The 23,336-nt window shown below is 40.7% G+C and overlaps 1 protein-coding gene across 4 annotated transcripts in view; it reads right to left on the bottom strand.

Moving 5' to 3' along the window:
- zfhx3b (zinc finger homeobox 3b) overlaps window positions 1-23,336 on the bottom strand; it is a 276,143-nt gene that overhangs the window by 126,259 nt on the left and 126,548 nt on the right. For all 4 annotated transcript variants that reach the window (XM_061882427.1, XM_061882452.1, XM_061882444.1 and 1 more), the window contains exon 5: window positions 918-1,149. In XM_061882427.1, coding sequence (XP_061738411.1) covers window positions 918-1,149 — 232 coding nt within the window. The remainder of the gene's footprint in view (window positions 1-917; window positions 1,150-23,336) is intronic.

Here is a 23,336-nt window from a genome sequence, read left to right as displayed (position 1 = left end):
AGAGGCGGCTCTCCCGTCCGAAGGCAAAACCTAGTGACTCACTTCTAGCTGATTTTGAGAAAACAAAGGAAATCCAATCTATCTTGATGCTGTCTTACAAAGATCTACAAAGTCATCAAACGTATAGATGTTTTCTTGAGCTTTCATTTTCTTGCCGATTGAGCCATGGATTGAATCTGCTCTCATGAATGTGTGCCCTTTCTCCAGATATTTTATCACAATCTCGGGTGGGCCCCATTCTGCATTTGCACATTGGGCAAGAGCCGTGTACAGCGTCCAGTTTTTATTTTGACCTCCACAGTTATCTGCCCAAAAGAGTATGCAAGGGGAAGAATCAAGAACAATACATTAAATGAAGGTGCTTGCAACGTCCTGGGCCAATCTTTCAAATATCCCCTTGTGCCATAATATCACATAATCAGGTTGACCGTCGGCCCCCATTCGTGCAAATGTCTCATTAAAGACAATAAGGCGACTGACAAAGAAGCTCCGATTGGTCCCTTGAGATACTAGGTTTTTCTGTTGTATCTACGCGGCTATGTGGTAGTTGCTAGGTCCTGCCATGCGCGTAACAGCTTACTTACGGAACAAATTACAATATCGCATACACTAATGGAAAGCATATCACCGAGGAACTCGGTGATATGCTCAGTTTTGACCAGAATTTAGTTACTGGGTTTTGCCTTTGGATGGGAGAGCTGGTCCTCTCTCAGCTCCAACATCAGTGACCTTTGACTGCACAAATGCACAGTTCTCGTAGAAAAAATATTCCCACCAGAGTAGAAGCTGTAGTAGTTTCAAAGGCGAGGGGAAGACGCTGTATAATTGTTCATTTTTACTGTGTGTGTTGGGGTTAGCTGACGTAAAACTTTAGTGTATGTAAAAAAATAAAAGAGAGATGAGCTTAGAGTTCTGACCTGTATCTGACGAGGGACATTTGCGGATGGTGAAGATGGAGCTGAGGTCCTCGTCGTCCTCCGGCAGGCCCTTCTGCAAGCGCTGCAGCTTCCTTAGGCTCTCGCTGCGCTGGTGCTTCATAGAGCGCACATGCTGGATCAGGTTGAGCTTGGCCTTGGTGGAGTAGTTGCACAGCACACAGTGGTAGTAGCAGGCATCACCCTCCACCGCGTTTTCGTGCTGCTGCAGGTGCTGTGGGAGGGAACGGAGAAAGAGCAAGAGAGAAATGAAGCGCGAGGCAAGGATGAGGGAAGAGAGAGAAAGCGGTTCTTGTGGATGGCACTTTTGCTCACACGGTTGGCAAATGAACAAATCAATTCCCAATCACAGCCCTGTTGTTTAACATCCAGACCTCTTCCACATCAGGACAATTGTTTGGACTGCACACTCTGTCTGCGGTGAGTGTCTGTATCAGTGCTAACAGGACAGGAGAGGCCTGAGGGGGGTGCGGGGGGTGGTGTGGCGGTGGGGTGGGGGCGCACAAACCTTCAAGGCGGACAGCGATGGCATCAACCACTTCTGAGTCTGCGAGCTCCACAGCGGCGCGGACGGAAAAGAGCATTGATTCCCTTCACTCAACACAAGCCTCCCGCCTTTGAAAAGGAAACTCCTAACATCTGCCTGTTTCACGCATGGGATACTAAATATTGATCAAGGCGAGTTAAATCCCAGCTTTATCATCGAGAGAGGCACGCCGGCCCGGAGAGGCAGGAGGGTGACCGGAAAATTCCGCAAAATGAGGACAACCTTAAGAGGACAGTAAATCAGCCTCTGTATTGACCTGTCAACCCCACTTCCTGCGTGGGTTAACAACGACCCCCGTGCGAAGCCTTTAGACCTTGGTACCAAACTATGTCCTCAGGTGACGCCATACCGTCACAAAATCTTGTCACACCACAGGAGCAAGTCTAATTACCTCCTGCATGGCTCAATCAATGAGGCAAGACTGGACCTAGTGTGAGCAAGGGACTTATTGACCATTATCCTAAATTATCACACTGTCTGTTTCTGAACAGCCCCTAACTCCATATGGCCACTTTGCTCACGTCACATGACACTCCAACACCACACTTTGGAGTCCAGCGGGGGAATTTGGTGTGGCTGCAATCGATTTCAATCAACACACACATTTCTGGTCATTTTCATTAATGTTCATTTTCCAATACTTTTCACTTGCATTTATTCAGATTTGAGAGGACTAAATATATTGCAGCTTGTGATACTTTAACACACCGTGCATTAATATGCACAGCTGCAAAAGAGCTGGATTAAAAATGCTGCATATTCAAAGATGAAACTGCTCATTTTGAATAAACAATTATTGCAGCCGCAGTCTGCAGTTGGGAAAAGTGATTCAGATATTTCATTTACATATTCAGGTAAGAAAAAAAAGGCTCTCAGTGTGATGCAGTGCCATTGTTCATCATCTCAAACTACAACCACATTCACAACCATAGTGTTAAAACATATTATCTTTGTAAAAGCAATTCTTCACAAAGATCCTTAGAGTGTATATGCAGAATATATGCTGATTTTCAGAATGCCCACGATAAAGGGAAGAGGATATGCAAATGATTTATGAAGACTAAACTACTCTGCGGCCGCTCTTTTGCATGTATATTTAGCACATTTGAAATATGCGCGCAAACTGGCACACTTAGGAAAAAATGGCTGTGAGAAAGGAGGAAAACACGCTGCAAAGACAGACGATTAAGTTAGAGAATATTCCGTCCGTGTGCGTGTCAAAATATTTGGACTATCATTAAAAAAAACAGACACCTCCAAAGACATGCACCTGGGGATAGGTTGATTGGCAACACTAAATTGGCCCTAGTGTGTGAATGTGAGTGTGAATGTTGTCTGTCTATCTGTGTTGGCCCTGTGATGAGGTGGCGACTTGTCCAGGGTGTACCCCGTCTTCCGCCCGATTGTAGCTGAGATAGGCACCAGCGCCCCCCGCGACCCCAAAAGGGAATAAGAGGTAGGAAATGGATGGATGGATAGTTGCAGACCGACTGAACTTCACATTTTTTTAAGAAGAACACACGTCTTTTTTTTTTTTTAAAGATTTTAATGATGATTAAAAAAACGCTTGCAAGATGTGACTAATGGGAGTCACCGTTGTAGCCTTCAAAGCCCTCTAAAACAACATCAAAACCCTCCATCAACGTTTTAAATACACGCTGAAAAACTATACATAATGTAATAACAGATACATTCACAACAGTATGTAGAATATTTACCGTATTTTGGTTATTTTATGCACAGCCAGAACGAATTATTCTGCACATTTATTTCCGTTTCCATACCAGCACACTTCCGACTTCTTGCAGAAAATATGCTACTACTCTGGGAATCAAACGCGAGTGTGTTTTATTATCATGGCAGAATTGATAATAGACAACGAAGACGACTACTTTTGGACACATGAGGATTCACAGCCTTATCCTTTTGAAACTAAATATAGGGAAGATGAACTGCTGCTTCTAGAAGCAAGCACAAAGAAGAGGCTGAAACGTTGGAGCAGACGGAAGCCGAAAGAGTGAATTGATTTACGTGGACCCCGACTTAAACAAGTTGAAAAACGTAATCGGGTGTTACTATTTAGTGGTCAATTGTACGGAATATGTACTGAACTGTGCAATCTACTAATAAAAGCTTCAATCAATCAATCAATCAATCAAAGTCACGCTGCAAATCTGGAACCTATGCCGAATTAATTTATGTTTACCCAAATCAACTGGACACATCCGCAGCAAACTGGACCCAACGGACAACTGTCCATTGAGTAAGTCACCATACTATTGATCATGATACACGCAGCACACTATCGTATACTACTTTGCATGTGTTGTTGAGCTAGATGTGTACAAACAAAACACAAAAAGTGGGCTAAAACTTCACAGATACTGTAATATGATTGTTCATGTATTTCAATCGGTGTAGTGTTCTATCATAGTGTTGTGCATTATAAACTCAAACGCATTTTGTGCTGATGCAGAAGTTAGCTTATCTCTTCCCGTAGTTAGCTTTTACGGCTAATACCGTAGCACGTCGATGTGTTAGTACACTAGAAAAAGAGTTCCTCCGTGTACGCTCTTACAATAACTGACACTACAGCTTGGTTATTATACAGGTTGCGAAATGTAAATGAAGTTATGTTAACAGTTTTTGAATGGATTTTGATAGTGATTTAGAGGTTGAATTAAATGTTCCCATTAGCTGCATTGCTAGCCACCAAGAACGAGCCAATTTCTATACGTTAGAATGCGAAAACATTTAAAAAAAACTTTTGCCCTTCTTGTGTCTCTTGAGAATTGTGAATTATAGGCAAATATCTCAAACAATTTCCCCTTAAAGGGGCAGGTTAAATTAAATTAAAATGTTTTGGTGACTTGTGTTTGGAGTCTTTTTTATGGTGTTCCCTTTTTCATGTCGATTGTCACTGAGCGCCCCCCGCAACCCCGGAGAGAATAAGCGGTAGAAAATGGGTGGGATGGATGGATATATTATGATAATAATACATCTGCTTCATGAACAAACTTCTTGCAATATGCATTGTTTTGCAGCTTGCAAACAGAGCAAGTCTGATACTGCATAAAAATAGGTTTGAACGTATACAAGAATTCAAGAAGCAACTGACCAGCATGTCCTGCAACAAACTAGCCACTTAAGCACATTCCATTCAGATGAAATGACTATAACCTGAATGAGGATAAAGGGGAAACACATATTAATGTTAAACCTCCCTAAGAGACTTTGCCATCCCCAACTGTTTGTTTCTTTCTGGTAATATTTAAAAATTTCTATGGGGAGTTCCAGGCTATTGTAGCCTATTCTTTTGTGTTTCATGTTTGTCTTTTGAACACCTAAAATATGTATTGACACAATGCTTCCAGGAAAAAGAAACACTTTTTTTACCCGTCTTTTTTGTGAGCCCCACGGTGCATTGTAATAGACTTATTAGGTGATTGTAAAAGTGTCTCTGTCTCTGCGTGCCCTCTTTTCTCTCCTCGTTCGCAGCTATCCATGATGTCATGAATAGGTGTTGCTGGATATTATGAGGAACCCCCCCTTAGGTGGAGGCCCTGCTGCTTTACCTCCAAACACAAATACTGAATTGGAAGTGAGGTAGACAGATTTGGTTATAGATAACACCAAATCCATCATGCAAACTGCTCTTAGTCCAAACAGATGTCTTAAATTAAAACAACTCTTTTCTGCAAATGACTCACAGGTCCAAAAATCTATGTAAAAGTCAAGTTGAAAAAAAATGACAGCACCTGACTAGAACTTCAAAGCTAGTCTCTGGAGGTAGGGGAAAAATCCTGGGAGTTTTATAGTTTCCCATAAAAAAGCCCAGGGTTTATATAGGAGTAAACCCGAGACTGCCTGCTCCAGCGTCAGCTATAATTCACTATAGTCTGACTGGCCAGGACTATGGTCTTAGCAGAGTTAAAAATGGCCTTCTCCAGTGCCTGTAGCTTCGTCTACAACATCAAACGCTTATACCTGTAAAGCAGCACTTGCACCACCTCTGCCTTGGCTGTGACCCCAGGCAGCCGGGGGCAGCTTGGGAGTCAGGGAGGATGATCAGTGAGATGGGCCCTGCATGCTCGCTAGTCTAGGACCTGCAACTACTAAGACAGCATGAAAAAAATGATCAAACTCCCCCAAAATAATTCTACTTTGGAAAATGTGCAAATATAGTTTGGACACAGTAAAATGAATCCCCTGACACCAACCCACTACCCACAGCTCTCATTCACATGTGCACACTCACATAATGCACAAGACAGACAGAGCCTGTGTCTGTTTCGTATGAATCTGCAATAAGGCCCCTAGTTGATAAATCACCTCCAACTGGAGTGCAGGAATTTACCAGCTTAATGAAAAAGTCATGTTAGGCTAGAAGGAGTTGTTCTGCATGGCTCCGGGCTTTCCAATCACTTCTTGGCGGTCCCAACAGAAAGGGGCTCTCTGGAGCATAGTGGGTTGGGGGAGTGGGCTGCGGACAGCCTGGTCAGTGGCACTAGACATTGGTATGGTAACATTTCTTGTGTATGTTAATATAATAATTAGTAGCCTGATCCACCCTGCCATCAATCAAATGATTTGCACAATGTAAGATAAGTTTATATTATAACTACAAACGTTTGTAGGTTCCTATACTAAGGAAAGTGCTACTGCTAATGCATTATGTTGGATGTATGAGCATGTCAGAATTATTTGGCCAAAGCGGATAGACTAATATAATAACAGTGTCTAATATTATTACAAACAAACATTCAATAATAATTAGTGAGGTTGTGATGCCGGATGACTAAGAATCGGATGCCTTACCCCATCGGATCGAGAAATGTTAAAACCTCACACATCAGAAGTAGGATAACATTTCCTGGAAGTTTGACAAAGGGTGTTTTGGAATAACAGCCTATAGAGATCTGAAAATAACTTTCTCAGAAGAGGTTAGGTAGTCCTAGTCATTCTATGTGTAATAGCTCAGCAGGTTATGCAACATAATATATCTTCTAAAATCAAAGGCTGGTTCGAGGGGATTAATTACCTTTACATGGTAGAATATTTTCTTGCTCTCGTGAGGTGCTCTTAAGCGCTTTAGTTTATACCGTTCAAAAGTTTAAAAAGGCTAGGATGGTTTGTCAGAGCTCTCTTACGATAGAGCACCTTCTTTCTTTCTATGTAGGTTAAGGCAGTTGCTCTGCTTTTTCAGGTAAAAGAGGGAAGGTGGGGCGGTGTGGGCATCACCCCAGCCTCCCTCTCACATCTCCACGGTGCACCTTGCCCTTTGAGTGGGCATCACACGCCTGTTTCAGTTCCACCACCCACCTGGAGTACCGCGTACATCTGCATTTCCATCCACTTAAATGTGCAAGTAAAAGTGCACCTTTAACACAAAACCGTGGGGTTGCTGAGCGTGTTCGACTATAACAAGGAGGAGGTGGGTATTACTGGAAGGGTGGATGGGAGACGGAGAGACGGTAATTCCAGAGAATGGCTCCCGATGGAGCTTTATAATACAGCACGCGCACACAACAAACACACATAAAAGTATAGACAAAACAAGCATCAATATGTACACACACACACACACACACACACACACACACACACACACACACACACACACAGACTTGTGTGTGTGTACAAAACCACATGCCATTAAGTTCATAGTCTAATTTCTACCATTAAATTTGGCAGTGCTGTTAATACAAAATTAATGCATTAAAACAGATGACTATCTCTGCGCTAAATAGCAATCAATTGTAAGGGAGCTGCCAAATGTCCTCTTTTAGAGAGCCAGAGAGGCTCTGCTTTACTATTGCTGTGCAATTGTCCTTTACCCTTTTTCTAAAGGTGGCGGAATACAACTGACAAATGCACTAAAATACTCACATATTTTTATTCTAATTCAGCCAAGTGGCAGTCACACTTTACACATGGAGAAATGTTTTCACGCTGAAAGGATCAAATCTGCCTCTTGGGCTTTTTGCTGTGGTAAGTCCGACTCTAGGAATAGAAATGTCTTTGAAGTTTATGGAGTCATCTAAAAGTACTTCAGGAAAAAATGTTGGCACACCTGATGTCACATTGCCCAACGTTCTAAATCAGAATTAAAATGAATATGAGTTTTGTTGAAATAATTAAAAACAACATTATGGGTGAAACATATGACACGCAGCTATCGCATTGGTACTCAATGTGACTCATTTCCCACAAGTCCACACTTCGGGATTCCCCTGGAATGAAGGCAGGTTATTTAGCGAAGCAAAGCAGAGCTTGGCCCGGGATTCCAGGTCTGCCAGCAGCACGAACAACAACTCAAAACCGCAGAGGCCCCGCTGGGTGCCAAGTGTGGTGGCTGCTTTGAATTAGTCCCAGCAAGCTGCAACATGCCTCAAAGATAGCTTATGGCGGTAAAGAGAGTGTGTATTCCAGGGCTGAAGTGGCTGCATAAAGCCTCATGTATCTCATTCGACACTCTTGTCTTTTCTCTTCCTTTTACTCCCTCGAACACTTGTCATCCCTCCACCGTATCGTGGTCATATTTCATAAAAGCGCTCCCTCTTCTTGCGTGTACATGTTCCATCAAGGCCAGTGATTTAAAACAAGTCCCAAATTAATCTTTGGGAATTGGGAGGGAACTAAAATGAACCTCGAGGCAGTGAAGTAAAGATGAATGTTTGTGTATGTTCACAGAAAGGATGTGTTGAAACAAATTATTGGAGGGCAGGAAGGGTTTTGAAGCTACTTGTGCACCCACACACACCACTTTTACTTACTTCAACGTTGAATAAAGCAATATTTATTGAATTTTGTTTGAATGAGTAAGATGCTAGAAAGTAAACAATGGGAACATAATTGCAGAAGGAAGGAAATCAATACAGGCAGTCATTTGGGTCATGCTGATTGTTTACATTGGTGAGTCTGTGTGTTTACATTAATGTAGTGGGTGCATATGTAAGGTAAATTAAGAGGAGTGTGTATGCGCTGTGACAAGGGGCTAAGTAATACACCCGTCCATACGCACACACAAAACACCAGTTGGGTAATCCCTGCTTCAATAATGACCCTGGATTCAAAACAATGGCTCTCAATCACATGATCAATGTGTCCACATAATTCATGTGCAAGTCAGTGTCTCTGAGAGGCCACGAGGAGGATAAACATGCATGCCGTGTTAAGATCAATGCCCCAGTGTGGTGATAACGAGCCTGAGCCTATGCCCACAGGAGCCCCTCACCGCCATCCAGGGTCTCGCTCATTAGGAACATTTGGATAAGCATGGCCATACATACATAATGTGCACTTGTAATCGGATCCATATATAAGCATTTCTCCACTTCTTAATGAGCTAAGCTTTGCTTTTATAACACGCCACAACATACAGGAAATGATGTCAATCTTCGAATAAATTGAAAAGAGAACGCAAATTATCAGCAAGCTGTTGCCCTTCTCTCGAGGTAGCTAATTACAAGCTTAACCTCCCGATGCTTTATGAAATCCACGCTGGGAAGAGCTTGGCAAAATTGCAGTACAATGAGTCTGCCTGCAGGGGGCAAGAGCAAGGTGGAGAGGGGGGGGCGGGGGGGGGCAGGCACTCAAACAATGATTGTAGACAACAGGAGAGTTGGCAAGGTACCATCTGGAAGGTGACCGGGACAAATCGGGACATGCCCAACTCATTTAAAGCAATTCTGAAACAACTTCCTTTCAGAATAGTGGCAGACATAATTACAGACATTGGGAGGGTTTTCTTAAAAAAACAAAATACACTGCAGGTTTTTTGGTAATGTGAACAATGAACTCCATTGCCGGCACCCCACGCGACCCCAAAAGGGACAAGTGGTTGAAAATGGATGAATGGATGGATAATTACTGTTCCAAAATATAGACACTGGGAGGGTTTTCTTAAAAAACAAAACACTACAGGTTTTGTGGGAATGTGAACAATAAACTCCATTGCCAGCACCCCATGCGACCCGGAAACGGCCAAGCAGTAGAAAAAAGATGGATGGATGGATGGATGGATGGAAAACGTACTAACACTTTAACTAGTCCAATATCTTTACAAGATGATTGCACCCATTTGCAAGTAATAGTAGTACTCTACACTTAACACCACTCCCTTTCTTCTGGCTATGAAGTTAAGCCAGCAGACATAATTTCAACATGAATAACATTTAGTGCCGCGAGCAAGTGTGGCACTGCCTGTTTTGGAGAATGTTTGTAATGATAATGACCTGGATTGTGCTCGCCTGTAGGCACAATAAGCTAGGACTTTAAACATAGTAGTTACCGGCAAGTCCATTTTTGAATTTACTCGGGATGTAACGGTATTGTTTCAAAATCATCACAATAATGCCGTGACGTTTGACGGCATGACAAGAAAACTTAGTGAGTGTTTTTTTTTTCTGGCGCTTTTGCATTGGCCAGTCTAAAAATAAACTACATCTACATGGGGAACGCGGGGCGCGGTCAGGACAGTGACTGTGCCAGCAACCTGAAGGTTCCTAGTTCAATCCCAAGCTTCTACCAACCTAGTCACGTCCAAGACACTTCACCCTTGCTCCTGATGGGTCATGGTTAGCGCCTTGCATAGCAGCTCCCACCATCAGTGTGTGAATATGTGTGTGGATGGGTGAATGTGGAAATACTGAGTGCCTTGAAGGTAGAAAAGCGCTATACAAGTATAACCCGTTTACCATTTATTTCCCATAATCCTCGGAGGACATGGAATGCAGTACAGATAAAAGGAGATGATGATCGAACTACATCATTGTTTGTTATGAACATTTCCCTTAACATTTAATCCAAATCATTCCATAACATTTTGAGTTATGTTGCTAACAGACAAACAAACCCGGGAGAAAACATAACCTCTTGGCGGAGGTCTGCGTACTAAACTGCAACCTTCGTCTCGAGCGTTTTCCAAGGCGAGACAGAGGTGGTCACGGTGCACTGCCGTGGAGGAGAAGTGTGCAAGGACTCTGCAAACCCGCTCAAAATATGAGAAGCCACTTGATAAACCATCACCCGTAAAAGACATTTGAAGCCAGAGAAGCTAAATATCAACTTTTAAGGTATTTAACGTTGTAAAACTGAAATTGTCAAATATTTGCTTGAAACGGTGGATGATTCCGCCTAATTCTTTGCACTTAAAATAATAATAAATATGACTATAACGTCTGCGATGAGGTGGCGACTTGTCCAGGGTGTACGCCACCGTCTGCCCGATTGTAGCTGAGCTAGGCGCCAGCGCCCCCCGCGACCCCAAAAGGGAATAAGCGGTAGAAAATGAATGGATGGATGGATGGATGACTATAAGATTTGATCATTATGTTTGTCTTCAATTACAGTAAGTGTGTTTATCCTAAACATTTCTGACACTTCATTTTATACACTATGGACTGTTTACAAAGTCTTGTTTTGTTTTTTTTGGGACATATGCCACAATATTATCGTACCGTGGACTTAATAACGTGATAATATCGTAACGTGAGATTTTGATGTTGTTACATCCCTAGAATTTAATATCGGTGATTAATATGTAGCTGCAATGTGTCAAGAACTGATCACATCTCTTTGTGTTTGAGCCTTTGCTAATTATCAGGACTTGGATGACTGATCTGATTAATTAGACTTTTAGGAACAGATCCATCCATCCATCCTTCCATTTTCTACAGTGTATTCCCTTTGGGGTCGCAGGGGGTGCTGGAGCCTATCTCAGCTACAATTGGGCGGGAGGCAAGGTGCACCCTGAACAAGTCGCCCCTCATCGCAGGGCCAACACATTCACACTCACATTCACACACTAGGGACAATTTAGTGTTGCCAATCAACCTATCCCCAAGTGCATGTCTTTGGAAGTTGCAGGAAGCCGGATTACCCGGAGGGAACCCACGCAGTCACGGGGAGAACATGCAAACTCCACACAGAAAGATCCCAAGCCCGGAATTGAACTCAGGACTACTCAGGACCTTCGTATTGTGAGGCAGACGCACTAACCACTCTTCCACAGTGCACACTATATATATATATATATATATATATATATATATATATATATATATATATATATATATATATATATATTAGGACTGTCAACTTTTTTTTTTGTCCTGTCCAGCTTCTCAGGCAAATCATATAGTTCAGGGGTCCCCAACCTTTTTGTATCAGCGGACGGACCGGTCAACGCTTAATAATTTGTCCCGCAGCCCGGGTGGGAGGGGGTTCCTTTTATTTTTTTCTTTGTCATGAAAAAGGGATGTTTTTTGTGGTTGGTGCACTAATTGTAAGTGTATATTGTGTTTTTTATGTTGATTTAATAAAAAAATAAAATATTTTTATTTTTTATTTTTTTTGGGGGGACCACTGATATAGTTGATGTAGATGCCCATATCGGCTGTTCAAATTTACTTTACAAAGGAGAAGTGTAGGATACTTCTCTTGTTGCCTTATTTGAATTTGACTTTATTAGATGTATTTATATTATCATTTGGTGCAGCCGGGCTGGAGAAGGAGGGGATAGAAAGAGAAAAAAAGGAAGACAGAGGGGGAAATTGTGGGGATAAGAGGGGGATTAGACAGAGAGACAAAAACAACAACAGCAAACACAACAAAAACAACAACAACAATAGAACAACACCAGCACATACGATATGCACAAATATGATCGTAAAAGTGATAGCAAAGAAGCAGTTAATCAAATAAATAATAATATAGAAATGACAATGAGCATTTTTACACTACAACTGGAGCAATACAAATACCAAATAGAAAAAGCGCTATTGATCATGGATAATACCAATAGTTTACCTTTATTATCAACAATACAGTTGTTCAAATGCAACAATACGTATACATAATGATAACTAGAGAGATAAAAAAAAAAGGAATACCGAAAGATGGAGGGGAAGAGAGAGAGGCAACCTAAATTAATCTTGTAGATTGTTATAGTAACAATGGGTTAAGCTTTGTCAGTATGCCATGTGTTACTCAGTTTCCCCTAGGGCAACAACGTTAATATATGTTTAATGAAACGTGATTATGTGCATGAGTGTAAGTATGTATATGTACTTGTATATGTACAGAATGTGTATATCAATGTTTATACAGCAAATGTATATAAACAGTATGTGATATGTATGTTTGTTTGTACAGTGAATGTATATGTACAGTATATGTATGTACAGTATGTGTATGTTTGTACCGTGAATGTGCGTTTAGATGGACGAACTTGGAGTATGTAGGTAGGTACTGTATTTGTGTATGTATGTGGGAGCGTAGGTACCTATGTATGTATGTTTGTATGTATGAATAACAGTGTGTGTGTGAGTATATGTGTGTTTGTATGTACGATATATTTGACTCCCAGTGTGTGTGAGAGCCAGAGTACAGCACCCGCCGCCTAGAGAGCCCAACCCAAGCAGCATGTGTGGCGCCCAGGGAACCAGGGACCACCGGCCCCACGCAGCCAGGTCGGCCAGCGACGGGAGGGCTGTCAACTTTAACGCGTCAACCCATGTGATTAATAAAAGTAAAGCATCGCATTATTAAATATGAATGAAGATTAACCACATCCAGGTAACATCTCAACCTGGAAGATGAGCACATTTGTTACACGTTCCGTGACTGCCAGGAGGAGCGGCCCTTTTCGCTTCAAAACAGAACTTTGGATAAATATAAGGGGACTTGTTGGTATTGCAGCGACAAACGTTTTTATCATCAGAGCATATCAAGTTTAAAATACCATCTAAAAGCAAAACACGTACTCTAGGATAGCGCCGACAGTGTTGTCAATCCTCTTGGCGACTTCTTTTGTAAACGGCTACTAGCAGCTACAAGTGACTTTCCCTGGTGATATTGGAGACTTTTTTGTGTCTGGGAGACTGAAGCGAAAGCAAGCAGCAGTCACTGTCCTCAGTGAGCAGTGACGGCTGCTGCCAGTCAGCTGGTGGTCTGCTCGCCGCCGATGGCTACATCGACAAGAAACAGAGGAGAACGCTTCGCTGGCAAAGTTTACTGAGTCAACAAGAGTAGTACAGTTAACTTAAACATAATGTATGCTTTTGCCAAAAAGACAGCCATCACATGCAGGACAACTAACATCCTTGAAGACCAAGTCCTCCAAGAAGATGTCATTCATAACACCACAGCTGATCTGTACACAATACCTTGGAGAGGCACAATTACATCAAGGATAACCAACTGCACTACACACACAAGAGCATAAATATGCAACTAAGGTCCAACGTTCCTGGAGAAATTAATGACTTTCAGTTCTGTAAAATGTTTAAAAAGGTGCCTTGATTACATTCTGATAGTAAAATTGCATTTGTGTCCAAATAATGGGGTATTTTATTAAGCAAATTTTAAATATGCAAGCAAATATTTACCTGTGATTAATCACAGCTCAAGAGTGTGGTATATATATATATATATATATATATATATATATATATATATATATATATATATATATATGTATATATATATATATATATATATATATATATATATTTAATTATATATATATATATATATATACATATATATATATATTTAATTATATATATATATATATATATATATATATATATATATATATATTACTTATATATATATATATATCCATCCATTTTCTACAGCTTATTCCTTTTGAGGTCGCGGGGGGCGCTGGTGCCTATCTCAGCTAAAACCAGGCGGAAGGCGGGCCAATTTAGTGTTGCCAATCAACCTATCCCCAGGTGCATGTCTTTGGAAGTGGGAGGAAGCTGGAGTACCCGGAGGGAACCCATGCATTCACGGGGAAGACATGTAAACTCCACACAGAAAGATCCCGAGGCCCGGGATCAATTTATATATATGTATATATGTGTGTGTCTTTATATACACATTAAAGGTTACCTACGATGATTTTCATATTTTCTGACTTATAAATGTTTTTTACTATTTTGGATACTCGTGTTAAACTGTGTAAAAGCATCAAATCTTAAGGTTCAGCATTTTGGCGTGAGCTTACAAGCAGTTTTGGATACGTCTGCCTGCAAGTTTTGGGGGTTTACTATGTCGTGAGCAAGGTGGACATACACATTTGGACATTATGTAAAGCTATCAGTCAGTGGGGGAATAGCTTGTATGAAACCAGATCAGTTTGAGGAGACAAAAAAGAAAGTGGGATAAAGAAATATTTTTCATCTAATCTTGTCAAGCGCATAATAACACCAAAATGTGATACATCGTGATACTTTTGGCGAGTAGGGCGTGGTTTGATTTGCAATCTGGGAACGACTCCACGAACAAACATCTAACAAACTAACCAAAAAAAATGGGTTGCAAGAGTTACTGTGGAGCAAAATGTACACACAATTTAAACCAAAGCAAATTCAATTATTATTTGAACTACAAGGAAATTTTTTTGGCGCTGCGATGAGGTGGCGACTTGTCCAGGGTGTACTCTGCCTTCCGCCCATGGGAGCTGGGATAAAGCGGTAAAAATGGAAGGAAGAATGGAAGTGTTTTACAAATAGATTCAAATCATCATAAGTCCCCTATGACATTGGTCCAAGACACTGTAGTGTGTTTAGGAAATGGTAATGGCTCGGTCACCCTGTTCAAGCTACTTTGCAGGTTTAATTATTATATTTATGTTTGCATTTAAAATTGCTAGGGATTAGCGGCTCTAGATGCCACTTTGGCGATGTATACTGTAATTTTAAATAGCTCATATCAATAACAATAATAAGGTAGCTTTATGAACAGTTTGGTTAAAAACACAACTTAGTACAAGACATAGGTCTGGGTCCCTGCTCCAACTATATCAGTTTGCAGGTCTTTGGACTAGATCATGTTGAAGACATCTGCTTCTAAATGCATTTTTTGTCTGATATACTGTAAGTTTGGTACATGTAAATGAAAAATACAGCAGTTGTAATAAAAGGATTTTGTGAGCTTGAGAATAAAGGGTGTTAGATTAAGGCACAGGCAAACAACACTTGAAATGATTAATGCAGTCAATTTGAATTAAATGCAGAGCAGCAACATGACCCAAACACAATTAGTCAGGGAGAAGAAACATCTCATGGACATGAATGCAGATTCATTGCTACAAGTTGCTAGGCCAGTCAGCAAAAACAAATGAAAAGGATTGGTTTAATCTCTTTGTGAGGAAAGAGCCATATTGCACGTCCAATTCCTATAGTTGACTGGTTAGCATGACCCGAAAAGCCCTCCGGGGAAACCAGGAGCCATGATTACAAATTGGCCGGTGTTCTTTGCTTTGTAGCCAGCTTGTATTCGTTGAGCTCCTGTTCCTTGTTTTTGCCAACACAACAGTAGAAAGGAGACACAGAATACTGCCTCCTCGGGTTCATTTTATCTCGCTTTCACCCCCAGTGTCCTTGGTTTGGTAGTGTAAATATTTCATTACTACTTAATTGGTTGTTGCTTCAGGTTACGCAATAAGGCTGTGCTAGCTGTTACGCTGTATGTTTTCTAACTATCCTGTATCCCGTTTTATGTCAAATTCATAGCAAAGTGTAAAGAGGAGACGGGGCACACACTGGCTACAAACAATCTTATTAAGAACAGTGATTATGTGCTTCCATAATGTCAATGTTTAACTTTCGTCTCATGCACCTACCTTTATTAGAAGAATTGGCGTGACAAAAGCAACACGGCCTCTGAGAGGCGCCTCTTCTTAAAATGAAAATTAATGAGTGGGGTTGAGTGGAGGTGAAAGTACAGAGTGGGTCTATATGTGGGCTTATTTGCATGGAGCATGAAGTGCTCACTTGGAGTGAAAACAGCAGCTGAGAGTTCTTCATACAATTCGTACACCAAACACCCACCAGCTCCATTGGTCAGCACTTCTCTACTGGGAAAACACAAAGCTGCAACTTGGATGAGAGGACACCTCACAGTGCACTTAGTTACTTAAATCCATGAATTTAACATAAAAGTGGGAATAAATTATTAAATGTTTTTACTGTTACAAAAATGTTTAGGGAAACAGGACCATGTACTCAATCCCACACGTTGGCCTGGCCTGTTCTGGCCTGTACATATGGGCTTCTCTACACATAGTAAAACATCCATCCATCCCATCCATTTTTGTACCGCGGGTCCCTTTCTGGGTCGCGGGGGGTGCAGAAGCCTATCTCAGCTGCATTCGGGCAATAGGCGGGGTACACCCTGGACAAGTCGCCACTTCATCGCAGGGCCAACACAGATAAACAGACAACATTCACACTCACATTCACACACTAGGGTCAGTTTAGTGCTCCCAATCAACCTATCCCCAGGTGCATGTCTTTGGAAGTGGGAGGAAGCCGGAGTACCCATGTAATCACGGAAAGAACATGCAAACTCCACACGGAAAGACCCAGAGCCCGAGGATTGAACATAGAACCTTCATATTGTGAGGCACATGCACTAACCCCTGTGTATCCGTGCTGCCTTATACATATATGCAATTGTTATGTCGCGTCTCGATTACTGTAACGTATTATTTTTGGGTCTCCCCATGTCTAGCATTAAAAGATTACAGTTGGTACAAAATGCGGCTGCTAGACTTTTGACAAGAACAAGAAAGTTTGATCATATTACGTCTATACTGGCTCACCTGCACCGGCTTCCTGCGCACTTAAGATGTGACTTTAAGGTTTTACTACTTACGTATAAAACACTACACGGTCTAACTCCAGCCTATCTTGCCGATTGTATTGTACCATATGTCCCGGCAAGAAATCTGCGTTCAAAGGACTCCGGCCTATTAGTGATTCCCAGAGCCCAAAAAAAGTATGCGGGCAATAGAGCGTTTTCCGTTCAGGCTCCAGTACTCTGGATTGCCCTCCAGGTAACAGTTCGAGATGCTACCTCAGTAGAAGAATTTAAGTCTCACTTGTATACTCTAGCCTTTAAATCAGGGGTCTCAAACTCAATTTACCTGGGGGCCACTGGATGCAGAAACTGGGTGAGGCTGGGCCACAAGAAAATATTTCTTAAAAAATCTAACATGCACTTTTTAAGGAATTCACCTTCTATGAATGGCTTTCCCGCCCTAGCAACATACTTGCCAACCCTCACGATTTTTCCGGGAGAGTCCTGAATTTCAGTGCACCTCCCGACAATCTACCGGTGCAACCATTCTCCCAAATTTTTCCCAATTTTCACCCAGCCGACATTATTAAGGGCTGCCGTGACTGCACTGCCTTTAACGTCCTCTACAACAGTGGTTCTCAACCTCTTTTCAGTGATGTACCACCTGTGAACTTTTTTTTAAATTCAAGTACCCCCTAATCAGAGCAAAGCATTTTTGTTTGAAAAAAAGAGATAAAGAAGTAAAATACAGCACTATGTTATCAGTTTCAGATTTATTAAATTGTATAACAGTGCAAAATACTGCTCATTTGTAGTGGTCTTTCTTGAACTATTTGGAAAAAAAGATATAAACATAACTAAAAAACTTGTTGAAAAATAAACAAGTGATTCAATTATAAAAAAAAGATTTCTACACATAGAAGTATTCATCAACTTAAAGTGCCCTCTTTGGGGAATGTAATAGAGATCCATCTGAATTCATGAACTTAATTCTAAACATTTCTTCACAAAAAAAGAAATCTTTAATATCAATATTTATGGAACATGTCCACATAAAGTCTAGCTGTCAACACTGAATGTTAGATTTTTGTATTATTTTTCCACAGTTTATGAACTTACATTCATACTTCATTGAAGTATTATTCAATAAACATATGTATAAAGGATTTATGAATTGCTGCTATTTTTTTAAATGTTTTTTAAAAATCTCACTTTTCCCTTGGCATACCTTCAAGTACCTCCAGGGGTCCGCGCAGCCCCAAAAGAAGACTACTGCTCCACTACATGTCATCGTGCACGTTTGTATATCACACAACCGATGTGCCGGCTCTGTAACATGTTGTGTGAGCCTTGTGCAGAACAACGTCAGTGGCTGCAAGACGTACTTGTTTAACAGTCATACACGTACAACTAAGGGTGGCCGTAAAAAAACTTTTAACACTGTTACAAATATGCGCCACACTGTGAACCCACACCAAACAAGAATGACAAACCCTTTTTGGGAGAATTTGCGCACCCTAACACAACTTACACACAAGAGAACAAGTACCCAGAACACCTTGCAGGGCTACAATATACAACACCTTAACCAACGCAAGTAGAGAGGGCGGGGAGTGGGGGATTGGTGGTAGCAGGGGTGTGTATATTGTAACCCGGAAGAGTCAGGTCTGCATGGGATTCTGGGTAATTGTTCTGGTGTGTTCATGTTGTGTTACGATGTGGATGTTCTCCAGAAATGTGTTTGTCATTCTTGTTTGGTGTGGGTTCACAGTCTGGCACATATTTGTAACAGTGTTAAAAGTTTTTTTATGGCCACCCTTAGTGTGACGTGTGTAGCTGTTGATCAATTATATCTTGCAATATTACACGTGTGGCTCACATGGCCAGATGCAACATACAACTGGGCTTGCACGCTGTCAGTTCAGGATGTAGAGGGCGCTAAAGGCAGTGCCATTATGGCACTCCCTGAATAATGTTGATCTGGTAAATATTGACAGGGGCTTCGAGAAAATTGGTGCCCTGAAATTCAGGGGTTTCCCAGGATATATTGGAGACGTTGGCAAGTATGACGCTGTCAAGCGCCGTTCATATTAAACTCGCGGGCCGCGCCAACATTAAATTGTCATATCGAAGCGTGGGCTGATAACAACGTCTCGAGGGCCGCAATTGGCCCGCGAGCCGCATGTTTGAGACCCCTGCTTTAAATAGAGCCCCTTTTTAGACCAGTTGATCTGCCGTTTCTTTTCTTTTTTTCGTCTGTCCCACTCTCCATTGTGGAGGGGGTCTGGTCCGGTGGCCATAGATGAAGTACTGGCTGTCCAGAGTCAGGACCCAGGATTGACTGCTTGTCCAGAGTCGGGATCCAGGATGGACCGCTCGCCTGTGTATCGGCTGGTATATCTCTGCGCTGCTGATCCGCCTCCGCTTAGGATGGTTTCCTGTTGGCTCCACTATGGACGGGACTCTCGCTACTGTGTTGGATCCACTTTGGACTGGACTCCTACGGTTGTGTTGGATCCACTATGGATTGAACTTTCACAGTATCATATTAGACCCGCTCGACAACCATTGATTTCGTTCCCCTGGGGGGTGGGGGTTTGCCCACATATGCAGTCCTCTCCAAGGTTCTCATAGTCATCATTGTCACTGTCACCGACGTCCCACTGGGGTGAGTTTTCCTTGCCCTTATGTGGGCTCTACCGAGGATGTCGTTGTGGTTTGTGTAGCCCTTTGAGATACTGGTGATTTAGGGCTATATAAATAAACATTGATTGTTTGATATACAAAACTAAATCACCATCTATTCTATGCAAAGTGCAAATATATGACACTAACCACCACAATGTATCCAAGTAGTGTAGGTGTCCTCTAGTTGTTCGTATTACTGTACAAATACATGCACCATTAAAGTTGGTCAAGGTTCCAATGATAAGGTTGGCTACAACTTTTTGAATGACATGAAATAGAATCTTTGAGGAAAGACTTTCATTAAAACTGATGCACAAGACAGCATTTTTGGCCCATATTAACATCTCAAGTAGACAAGTGAAATGTGTATATGATCTAAATAATCCTAGGTTCTTTGTATAAAAACTGCCTGTGCCATTGAATGTGGGAGTCAATCAAATGAGTATGTTAAAACATGTTTTTTTTTAACCACATGGCCCATCGTTGGGCCGCGAGCGCCTCCTATAGGGCCGCCAAATAATATCTGTTTTTCAGTTGTGGTCTGTATGGGCCACAGCGGTACTAAGTTGTAATACACTTTTACACCAGTTGAGGCAGTCATGAAAATATCAAGCAAACAGAAGAAGTCTGGAGCTGAAGTCATAGAGAGGTTCATCAGTGCAAATGTTGTGACTAAAGTTGTGACAACTGTATTTTCATTTGTACTCTAATTTAATTGGCAGTTTAGTTAAAACACCTACATATCATTGTTTTTGTTTATTATTAATTTAGTTAGAATTTATACGTTTTAACACTGCTTAACACTAAATGTAGGTACATGCATGTGTATTTTTATTTTTTATGAGTCCCTTCTTTAGCAGTATATTTAATTAGTATTTATTTTTGTAGTCAGCCTGACATAGGCCTTGATAACACTCTGAGGGATTAACACATGGTTTCATATCATTTGACCACAGGGTTTCCCCTTAATATATTTGATTGTGACGGTACGCCATGGCAACATACTAGCTGCCACACTTTAAAAATGAGGGGATTTTATGTAAAAACAAAACAAAGTGTTATAATGTATTGTACCGTCCAGAGGAAGACACACAAAGTCTGACACTCTTTTTAAGTTTTATTGCCAATCTTATACTAACAAGGGACCCAATTCCAACAAGTATTTCCTCAGTGGACAAACTGCGTTTCACCCCGAGACACACGACACTTCTTTATTCTGTGTTTAGACCGTTTGTTCTCAGAACATTAATCAATCAAAGTTTAACTATATCGCCCTTAATCACAAATGTCTTAAAGGGCTGCACAAGCCACAACGACATGCTCGGCTCAAATCCGACATGAGGGCAAGAAAAAAAATCAACCCAATGGGAACAACGAGAAACCTTGGAAGGGACTGCAGATGTGGGGATCCCCCCTGGGTGACCGGTGCAATGGATGCCAAGTGGATACAATTAATAATGTGAGAGTCCAGTTCATAGTGGGGACAGCCAGACCATGGGAAAAATTAACATCATGACATATAACATATATATTATATATATATATATATATATATATATATATATATATATATATATATATATATATATATATATATATATATTCATTGGAAACGGGTCCGACCTACTGCCGACGATGCGGACCAAGCTCTGACACTGATCTTACAGGGAACGGACAGTCCGTCCACAATGCGTTCAGTTTGACTCCTCACCCTTAATCACCCCCTGGGAGGTGAGGGGAGCAGTGGGCCGCACCCCGGAAATAATTTTGGTGATAAATAAGACCGCAAACAAAACGGTGCATTCTAATGAGACAGTCATAAAGCGCTTGAAGATGGTCTGTAAAACTAACATGACTCTCGTCAGGATCAAAAATGATTTTAGTATTTTTAAACACATATACCTTTCTACCATTTAAATTCCTTCCTCTTCTTTCCAGACAATTTAAATCAATGTTCAAGTAAATTTATTTTTTTTATTGTAAAGAATAATAAATACATTTTAATCCAATGCTTCATTTTAGCTTGTGTTTTTTCGACGAAGAATATTTGTGAAATATTTCTTCAACCTTATTATGATTAAAATTCAAGAAAAATATTCTGGCAAATCTAGAAAATCTTTAGAAACAAATTTAAATCTTATTTCATAGTCTTTTGAATTTCTTTTAAAATTTTTGTTCCTGAACATCTAGAAGAAATAATGATTTGTCTTTGTTAGAAATATAGCTTGGTCCAATTTGTTATACATTCTAACAAAGTGCAGATTGGATATTAACCTATTTAAAACATGTCATCAAAATTCTAAAATTAATCTTAATCAAGAAAAATTACTAATGATGTTCCATAAATTCTTTTTAAAAAATTTTCATAAAGATTTGAATTAGCTAGTTTTTCTCTTCTTTTTTTTCGGTTGAATTTTGAATTTTAAAGAGTCGAAATTGAAGATAAACTGTGTTTCAAAATTTAATTTTAAATTTTTCCTGTTTTCTCCTCTTTTAAACCGTTCAATGAAGTGTTTTTTTCATTATTTATTCTCTACAAAAAAACCTTCTGTAAAAGGAAAAAAAATGTATGACGGAATGACAGACAGAAATACCCAATTTTTATATATATAGATTTATTTATTAAAGGTAAATGGAGCAAATTGGCTATTTCTGGCAATTTATTTAAGTGTGTATCGAACTGGTAGCCCTTCGCATTAATCAGTACCCAAGAAGTAGCTCTTGGTTTCAAAAAGGTTAGTGAGCCCTGCTGTTAAACATAATAAATGCAAAAAAACGCCATTACATGTTATGTAGACCACAAGGTAATGGCTAAATGTAGAAAAAAAAACATGATATAATCCTATTCAAGCAGTACACATTCTGTGTGCAGCTTTGTGATAGAGCGGGTCTCCCACTTTTGTTTGATTGACGGATTGGTTTACAGAAGAAACTAGAGCTCAGAAATTATTATGTAGAAAGCTGGAACGCAAATGGCGCACGACTAAACTTGCGGTGCACCATCAAGCTTGGAGTGAAAGTTTAATAACTTATAAACGCATGCTTACCTTAGCTGAAGCTAAATATTACTCAAATCTCATCCACCGTAATAAAAACGATACTAAATTTTTGTTTAGTACGGTAGCATCGCTAACACAACAAGGGACCCCTTCCAGTAGCTCCACCCACTCAGCTGATGACTTTATGCAATTCTTTAGTAAGAAAATTGAAGTCATTAGAAAGGAGATTAAAGACAATGCGTCCCAGCTACAACGGGGTTCTATTAACACTGACACGATTGTATATACGGCGGATACTGCCCTCCAAAATAGTTTCTCTTGTTTTGAGGAAATAACATTAGAGGAATTGTTACAACGAGTAAATGGAATAAAACAAACAACATGTTTACTTGACCCTCTTCCTGGGAAACTGATCAAGGAGCTCTTTGTATTATTAGGTCCATCAGTGCTAAATATTATAAACGTATCACTTTCCTCGGGCACTGTTCCCCTAGCATTCAAAAAAGCGGTTATTCATCCTCTTCTTAAAAGACCTAACCTCGATCCTGACCTCATGGTAAACTACCGACC

This window comes from Nerophis ophidion, linkage group LG02, assembly GCF_033978795.1.
Source record: "Nerophis ophidion isolate RoL-2023_Sa linkage group LG02, RoL_Noph_v1.0, whole genome shotgun sequence".
Classification (NCBI taxonomy): Eukaryota; Metazoa; Chordata; class Actinopteri; order Syngnathiformes; family Syngnathidae; genus Nerophis; species Nerophis ophidion.
This window is presented reverse-complemented; position numbering and strand designations above follow the sequence as displayed.